The 9,603-nt window shown below is 34.7% G+C and overlaps 1 protein-coding gene across 1 annotated transcript; it reads left to right on the forward strand.

Moving 5' to 3' along the window:
* The first annotated feature begins 1,295 nt into the window (after nt 1-1,295).
* On the forward strand, nt 1,296-8,388 carry LOC148689986 (amine oxidase [copper-containing] alpha 2, peroxisomal-like). The gene is made up of 5 exons (XM_088687245.1): nt 1,296-2,117; nt 6,311-6,695; nt 7,076-7,189; nt 7,406-7,944; nt 8,103-8,388. The coding sequence occupies exons 1-5, from the start codon at nt 1,336-1,338 to the stop codon at nt 8,302-8,304; spliced, it is 2,022 nt and encodes a 673-aa protein (XP_088543371.1). The 5' UTR covers nt 1,296-1,335; the 3' UTR covers nt 8,305-8,388.
* The last annotated feature ends 1,215 nt before the right edge of the window (nt 8,389-9,603 follow it).

Below are 9,603 nucleotides of genomic sequence, written 5' to 3' on the forward strand. Positions count from 1 at the left end.
TGGCTGGGCCGATACTCGTCAGCCTTCACCGTTGTTGAATTTTCTGAAGCGTGAAAACATGTATGCCTCTTCGGCTCCGGTCTATCCCAACCTCCTTCGTTGTCTCAAAGCCTTCTCCTCCCCAATTCCAGTCCCAAACTTTGTCGTTAACGGTCCTCTTCCTTTGGTTAAATGACCTACCAAAAGCCGGATTTTCAACTTTGGCATCCCATAACAGAGAGTTTCTTGCACGCCAAATCGAATGAATGAGTATTAGGAATAAAGCCAGCTGACTAGTAGGAAGGGAAGAAACACACGAAGACGCCCAATCACACACAGAGGAATGCACCAGAGGCCTTGGACCCAAATTCAATTGGAAGGAGAAATATACCGCTTGGGCAAATGGGCAATCACTAAACACATGTAGTGCCGACTCAAAAGACGAGCTACAAGGAATACAAATATTGTCCACCGCCATCTCTTTTTTCTCCAAATTAGCGCGAGTAGGTAGAATGTTGAGGCAAACCCTCCAAATTCACATTTTCACCCTAGCTACCAGGGTGATTAGCTTTCCATTGTAATTCTAGCTAGCTCAGTTTTTCAAAATATATAATGTTCTTAAAAAAGTGGGAATTCAGAACTTAATGTGGGGAGAATTCAAGACTAAAGCAAACAATTTTACATCTTGAAATCTTCCAAAAATTTCCAATAAAGATGACACTAGAGTTTCTTCAGTTTACATCCTTGCACTGAAGTTGAACCAATCGATTGCAATTAGTCATTTAACGAGAAATTAAGATGTCTTATTCATAATTAATCAATTATTTGTTTACTTGTAAGACATTAAATCCATGGACTATAAATAAGAGAGACCACATTGTTTGACCTTATTCATGTACCCGTAAAATGACAATTGACACATGTAACCAACATTTAATGATTATTTGTTTACTTGTAAGACATTAAATCCATGGACTATAAACAAGAGAAACCACATTGTTTGACCATATTCATGTACCCGTAAAATGACAATTGACACATGTAACCAACATTTAATGAGATAAATTTATTAATAGAATGATTTTCATACACTTTTTCTTTCTAGTCATTAGTTTGAATAAGACAAATAGATTAATGGTCAAGATTAAATATTAGTGGATACTAATATGCTAAAAAGGGTGTGCGTTTATCATTTCTCACTTATTAATTGACATGACATGTACATATTATTTGTAACATCATATAATTGTTAAAAAAATGTGATACCACTAGCAATTTCCTTTTAAAATATGACCAGAAACGGACTATTTATGGAGGCTTGATACTTTCGCTTATTCGATATGCACAAGTAAAGCCATGGCGGCTTCAACTATGAAACTAACGCTCTTCTTACTCCCTTTGTTCTTCACCTTCTCCCTAATAATCTCAAGCCACCACCCACTAGATCCCTTAACCCCATCTGAATTCAAAAAGGTCCGAACCATAGTGAAAAAATCATACCCATCTGGCCTCAAACACAACCTAACCTTTCAATACATAGGTTTAGACGAGCCAGACAAACCAGTCCTCCAATCATGGCTTTCATCAAAAACCAAATCAAATCCCCCTCCTCGACGAGCCTTTGTCATCGCACGCCTCCACAAAGAAACCCACGAGCTCGTGGTCGATTTATCCAATCGTTACATAATTTCCGATAAAGTTTACGGTGGAAATGATGGTTACCCTATGCTCACCAACGACGAACAAACAGCGGCAAGTGCACTTCCGTTTTCCTATCAACCATTTCTCGGTTCGGTTAAGAAGAGGGAGCTTAACTTGTCCGACGTTGTTTGTTCCACGTATACAGTTGGGTGGTTTGGGGAGAAGCATAGTAGAAGAGCTATCAAAATTCTGTGTTTTTATAAAGAAGGCACGGCTAATCTGTACATGAGGCCCTTGGAGGGAGTATCTTTGTTGGTTGATCTTGATGAAATGAAAATAGTGGAGTATTATGACAGGTCTAGGCTTCCGATGCCGAAGGCTGAAGGAACGGAGTATCGGCTGTCAAAGCAGAAGCCGCCATTCGGTCCGCCGCTGAATGGTTTCGTTATCGAGCAACCGAACGGACCCGGGTTCAAAATCGACGGGCACAAAATAAGGTTAGCTTTACGTGAATTTACTTTAAGAGAAATGTGTGATCACAAGAAATTTCGCAGAGGTTGATTATCTTCATTTCAACAAACCATTTTTATGTTTAACAGTTCCTCTTAATTCTGTTAGTACTTGTTCAATTCAGACTTGTGGCTCCAAAGAAACCCCAACTTATAAAGACGCAAAAAAGGTATATAAAAGAGAAAAACCTTGCATAAATTATTTCCATAAAAATAAAATAAAACACCCCAACTTATGATAATGAAGGTGGACCGGAAAATGAATATGAAAAATTAGTATTCGGTCTCTAGTATTTAATGTTCATTGATTAAGATTTTATTAGTTTTTAGATTTTGATCAAAGTCCCTATCATTAATATATTAATGAATTACATGTAAGTTACATAATTTTTATAATAAAAATTAGTAATTGATTTAGAGTTTTAATACTCACACCCTTATTAAACTACTAATTAATTTTCAATTCAAACATTTCTAAAATATAAAAAATAAAATTAGAGTAAGTTTGTACCCATTAAATTTTTATAAAAAAAATTGATTTGTACCCATATTTAAATATACCAATTTGTTATATGAAAAATGTACCTCTTTTTAATATAAAATGTACCCATTTTTTTTATTATTATATATAAAATGCATTCAATATTTTCTCTAATCCATTTGTGAACTTATATGGGTACATTCTATTTTGTTGATTTGAGAATGTTTCTATGTCAAGTTTAATAAAAAAAATTTAATAATGTTATTAAGCTTAATATCTCTTTTTTTTTCTTTTTTTTTTTTTGAAAAATGTACCAATGTTTTGGTACAATAATTTTTTAGTTAGTTTTTATGAACGTACCCATGTGTCACATCCCTGCCCGGGTGGAACCACTTCCCGGGCCCAACTCTACCATAGCACGATATTGTCCACTTTGGGCCCCTAGCACACCCTCACGGTTTTGTTTATGGGAACTCACACGAGAACTTCCCGATGGGTCACCCATCCTGGAAGTGCTTTCGCGCACTACTAGCTTAACTTTGAAGTTCCCATGGAACCTAAAGCCAGTGAGCTTCCAAAAGGCCTCGTGCTAGGTAGGGATGAGAAAATACATTTAAGGATCACTCTCCTGGGCGATGTGGGATGTCACAGTTTTAAATTATCACATCCCGGCCCGGGCGGGACCACTTCCCGGGCCCAACTCCACCATGACACGATATTATCCGCTTTGGGCCCCCAGCACACCCTCACGGTTTTGTTTCTGGGAACTCACACGAGAACTTCCCGATGGGTCACCCATCCTGGGAGTGTTCTCACGCGCTACTTGCTTAACTTCAGAGTTCCCATAGAATCTGAAGCCAGTGAGCTCCCAAAAGGTCTCGTGCTAGGTAGGGATAAGAATATACATTTAAGGATCACTCCCTTGGGCGATGTAGGATGTCACAATGTGTATATATATACGCACACAAAATATATTGGAAAGTATAATTTATTTTTAATCCCATAAATTATGAGGTTTTATTTTAAATCTCATTAATATAAATAACTACAAATTTCATTTTTAAGTTAAAAATATAATAACCTACATAGAAATACATTATTACATTAATATTAGGAATTTCGATAAAAAACTAAAGACCACAAAGATTTGAGTCAAAGAACATTAATAATTAAGGACCACATTCAAAGTGTTCCAAATGAGTATGGGCCAGTTAGCCTCAATTAATTAAGTGTCAGGTTTGCTTTTAGAAAACCAACAAAAAGAACATTCTCTCTGGACAATGTAGAAGCGACATGTCACTTGAAATAAACAATGACTCTAAGAATTTATTTGGAAGTATTTTTAAAATGACTAAAAACGTTTTTAAATAAAATATTTTTGGGTTCTAAAACTTTGCAGAATGCACTTCAAGCGCTTTTGCAATATTCACTTGCATTTTTGTTAATTGATACAAAAAATATTTTCACCAAAAACATTTTCAATCATTTTAAAATCATTATTCTTGACTTTAGTTGACTAGTTGGTTTGTCCCCCAGAATTTTCATATGACAACAAACTTGAACGATAAATATTCCACAAATTAGGCGTAGAATTGTAATTAGACATTACAAATTAAAATTTGCAACCTTGAGTCTTGACTATGTAATCACAAGACAAATGCCGGCAATGACCTGGCTAATGTACAATAGTGAAGCCATGAATTATTTGATGGTTGGGCTAAACTAAAATTATTACAAGGAGATTAAATGGTTAAATTTTTTTGTTACTTACATAAAGTTACACAATAACAAGCATGAAGGTAATAATTTAAAGTAAGAAATTTAACTATGAATAAAGCAAGTTTCAACTAGATTTAACAAAGAAAACATTTGAAGTTGTAACTTATAGTAGAAAGATACATACATCATCGATCTTGTCATAACTATTTAACAAATAAACGAAAAAGTACCTATTCAAGTTAATGGAATTGAAATCCTTTGGTATTTCTTCTGAATCAATCTTTTTGGCAAACTCTTTTTCAATGTACACAACCATTGAATCTGCTAAAAATTCATTCTTTATCTTGTTGCGAAGTCTTGTTTTAAAGTACCATTGTACGAACTCTTAAAACTCTTAAAATTAAAGCAATAAACAAATAAAATCATCAAGACATAAGAATAAAATGGTCAAAAACTTACCTATTGATGACAAAAATCAATAAACTTTCTCATCGGGACGAAGGCTTTCTGAAAAGTGAAAAATCATCAATGCTGTACCCCAAAAGTCAAACAATAAAAAATAAACTACTCCTATGAAACCTAAAATAATAAAATATTAAATCTATTTTTTAAAATCGGATGACTACTCCTAGGAAACCTAAACTAATCACTATAGTCTACTCCCTATAAACTAATAAAATAAAAAGACTTATTTGGACATGTGTGTCATCGTGTGCACTATTTGAAATATAATAATAATAAATTTTGATATTGATTAAAGTAAATAATTTATGTAATATTTATTAACTCTTACTTTTTCTATAAGTAATCCTATTTTGCAAAACTTTTACTTATTGGATGGGTTATAACAATTAAAAATAATATAATAGTCTAAATTATCAGTATTTTTAACCTTAAAAGACTAAAACTCTCCCTATGCTAGAGCCTACCCTAACTGTTACTGCCTCCGCCGTTGCTAATGTATACGTGTGTTGTACATCTTTGTCAACTGGTGAGTCCTTGTCCTAATGGACTTAAAGATTGAAGCTCATTGTCTTGTTATGGTGCCGCATGGTATTGAATTGTTGATTTAAAAATTTGGAATTACTGACTCGAAAATAAGGAAAACGATGGATCCATCTGGACCACTATGGTTATATATTAATGAGTAATGTTAGAGAGATCAAATTTTTTAAACCAAATTTATAAATTAAATGATGTGGTTGGAGATGATTGAATTATTTATTGAGTATCGATTAACGTGTTTGTTCTTATTTGTGACACATCATTTAGTTTGCAAGTTGATTTAAAAATTTTAGTTTTCCTAATATTACTCTATATTAATGCATAAAGGATGGGACATGGATCCTCTCAAGATCCATGCATCCTAATCCTAGGGATCCATCAATCCGGGCCATTGAAATTTGATCTAACGGCTAAAATTATTATAACTTTTAAAATAGGCCCCTGTTTGTAGCCGTTGGATCAAATTTAAATAACCTAGATTGGTAGATCCCTAAGATTAAGATGCATAGATCCGGAGAGGATCCATGTCCTAAAGATGGATCCATCTAGACCAATATGGTGCCGCTAGGTTAAGCTTCACCAATGCTTGATTTTTCCTCCTTCCTATGCAAGGCTTAAAATTTAGAAATTGGAGTATTGATCTGAACTTGACCAAACTGAAATTTTGGTTCATAATTTAAAAATTTATAAGTATTTGTCTCTAATTGAATCAAAATTCAAAAGTCAATACTCTATTTTTCTCATCTGAATGTGATCGCGACAGCCAACACTAACAATAATTTTTCATATTTTAAAACATAAAAAGTAAAACAAAAAACAAAGAACATGGAGGTGGAGACTATACTATTAATTTTTAGTTTTGGAGCCAAAATTCATGTTGGTTTAAGGGTTAGCTTTGACTTACCTTCTATTCATTATGTTGTTTGTCTACAATCACTCATTAATTTTCTGATTTATAAGTCCAATATTCATTCAGCTGGGCCAATTGGGATTTCCATTTGGGATTTGATGTTCGAGCTGGTCCAATAATTTCGTTGGCATCAATCTACGATCTAGAAAAGGCTACATATCGTCAAGTATTATACAGAGCATTCGTATCCGAGCTTTTTGTGCCGTACATGGACCCAACTGAAGAATGGTACTACAAGACCTTCTTCGATGCCGGTGAATTTGGTTTTGGTCAACTGGCTATGCCACTTGAGCCCTTGACTGATTGCCCTGCCAATGCTGAGTTCTTGGATGCATACTATGCTGGGGAGGATGGTACACCTGTTAAAATATCTAATGCTTTTTGCATATTTGAGCAACAGTCTGGAAGTGTCATGTGGCGTCACACTGAATATGCAATTGCTGGAGAACTGGTAGGGCATCAAATTGATTTTTAACTTCAATTTGAACAAGTCCTTTCTTGTATTTCTTATAGTTGTTCATTTATAATGGTTGATTGTTAATTAAACATATCAATTGTCGCGTTACGTCATGCCATTAGCCGATGCAACATGCATGGTTTGAATGTGTGGTCCATGCTAGCATTTTCTTAACATGTGGAGAAAAAATTTGGGTCAAAACTTTTCCTACCACGTTGCAGGTTGGGTGACACACACTATCTAGTTAAAATATAATATTTCTTACAAGTTCTTAATTCTGATTCAAATTATATTACACATTTTATGCCTGAATTTTCAACCGACGTTGTTTGCCATTGTGTTGTATTCGAACATGACAGATCTTGGTTTTACAGATAACGGAGGTTAGGCCAGAACTGAGCTTGATAGTGAGGATGGTCGCAACTGTTGGCAACTACGATTACATACTCGACTGGGAATTTAAGCCAAGCGGCTCCATCAAAATTGGGGTATGATAATTGATAAAGATGGATAGTATTTTAATTTGTTTGCCATCGATCGGCATAAGATTATACATAAGAAAGGGAGCTGACACGAGCGTTCTAAAAATGTGATCTTGCATTCATTTTTTATAATAATTCAGGGAAAAAGTAGACTTGGAGGAGTGAATAAATTGTCATTAGGTGTTTCTGCGTTGCAGCTAAACCATTTTCTTTTTCAAACAGGTAGGCTTAACAGGAATACTAGAAGTGAAGGCTGCAGATTACACTCACACTAGTCAAATAAAGGAGGATGCTTATGGTACATTGCTAGCAGATTATACAATTGGGGTGTACCACGACCATTTCTTGACCTATTACCTTGATCTTGATGTGGATGGTGAAGCCAACTCCTTTGTCAAAAACAATTTGGTGACCAAAAGAGTGACAGACAAGAACTCACCTAGAAAGAGCTATTGGACAGTTGAAAGTGAGACAGCTAAAACCGAATCGGATGCAAAAATTCAGTTGGGTTTGAAGGCATCGGAGCTGGTTGTGGTAAACCCTAACAAGAAGACCAAACCTGGAAACAGCATCGGTTATCGTCTAATTCCAGGGTCAATATCAAAAGCACTTTTAAACGACGATGATTACCCACAAATCCGAGGTGCATTTACCAATTACAATGTATGGGTCACACCTTATAACAAGTCTGAAAAATGGGCTGGAGGACTATATGCTGATCGGAGCCATGGAGAAGAAACACTGGCTACTTGGAGCCTGAGGTATATTTAAACAATTAATATTATTTAATTATAGATACTGTTAAGGAGATCAAAATTTTAAATTAAATTCGCAAACCAAATGATGTGTATGTGTGAGTAACAATTTTAGACATGTTTGTGTAGATTTCTTTTGTTCTAAATTATGTGAAAATGTGTAGGAACCGAGAGATTGAAAATAAGGACATAGTGTTATGGTACACCGTGGGGTTTCATCATGTTCCTTGCCAAGAAGATTTTCCAATTATGCCAACATTAAGCGGTGGATTTGAGCTTCGGCCTACAAATTTCTTTGAGAGCAATCCTGTGCTTAAAACGAAACCTCCAAGTTCTAAGCATGTTAACTCCACAAAACAACCCTAATTTCAGTAGCTTTCGTTTTCTTTTTCCCCTACTAAGACTTTTGTAATATGTCAGTACCCAATAAAGATGTTAAATTTACTGTAATTTACACCTTTTTTTATTTTGTATAACTAAGGGAAATCTTATTTTATATATCCTCAAGTGGATTCATGATCTTTTGTTTGGATAGCTTCTAGGATGTCAAACAATACAAGGACAACAGATTCAAAGCATACAACTATTGAGAATGGTAAAAAGAGAGGGGCTTCAAAACTTGCGGATCACTAGCATGCAGCTTATAGAGAAATGGTTGATCAGACCCTATATAATTTGCATCTAATTTGGTACCCTAGATTCAAGGAAAAATCTTTGTTCTCGAGTGTGCATCGTATTCTAATTATGGAATTACAAACTTCTATAATTGAGATGCCATAAAAAAGTAAGAGTAAAATTCAATATCATAATAAAAGTCTAAAAGCCATAATACACTCAGTAGTAAAAATAAACCCTTGCTCGATAAAATACGATTCGTGGCGCAAAAGGTATTTGTGCAACAAAATTTTAATACTCGTTGCGCAAAGTATATAAAGAAATAAATAGAATAAAAATTTTGCACAACAAAAGCTATATATTTCGTCTCGTAGAGTCAATGTATTTTCTTTTTTATATTTTAAATTGTAAAAGGAAATTATTTTTTACACACCTTTACCGGAGTCAAGGCATGTTGGCCGTCACCCGAACTAAAGTGTGAATGATGTAAAAATGTAAATAGATTAAAATCGAAACTAGAACTTATTTTAACTACTAAAGTGAGTGCGCAGTAGTGGGTAGAACCCATAGAATACAAATGTTCAGAGCATAAATGATAAATAGTGTAGTCGAAACTAGAAAGGTACTTAATACACAATGCGATAAGTTCCTACGTTTAAATAGGAATATGTCAGAGTTGTCGCTAATCCTCGCACGCCACATAGTAGGTCAGCTATCTAGGACCTAGAGGGGTGAAAAACAGAAGGGTGAGTGGGCACAAAAATAAAGATTTATAAAATTCATTTATTTTCTGAACATACTAACCCCTCGTTGTAAAACATGTATAGTTTCTAGAAAATCATACTACGTATAGGTATGAAATCAAATGCAAAGCAATAGTAAATCTAGAAGCATGCCACATCACAATCTCAATAGCAATATAAATATATCATGTGCTCAACAATCTATACTAGCAAGCAAGTCAGAGTCGCCTAATGTGACCTATACGACTGCACCTATTGCTCATTAATCTATGCTAGTACACGAGTCAAAGTCGCCTAACGCGACATG

Source organism: Pyrus communis, chromosome 16 (assembly GCF_041283825.1).
Source record: "Pyrus communis isolate YQ-2024b chromosome 16, ASM4128382v1, whole genome shotgun sequence".
NCBI classification, from domain to species: domain Eukaryota; kingdom Viridiplantae; phylum Streptophyta; class Magnoliopsida; order Rosales; family Rosaceae; genus Pyrus; species Pyrus communis.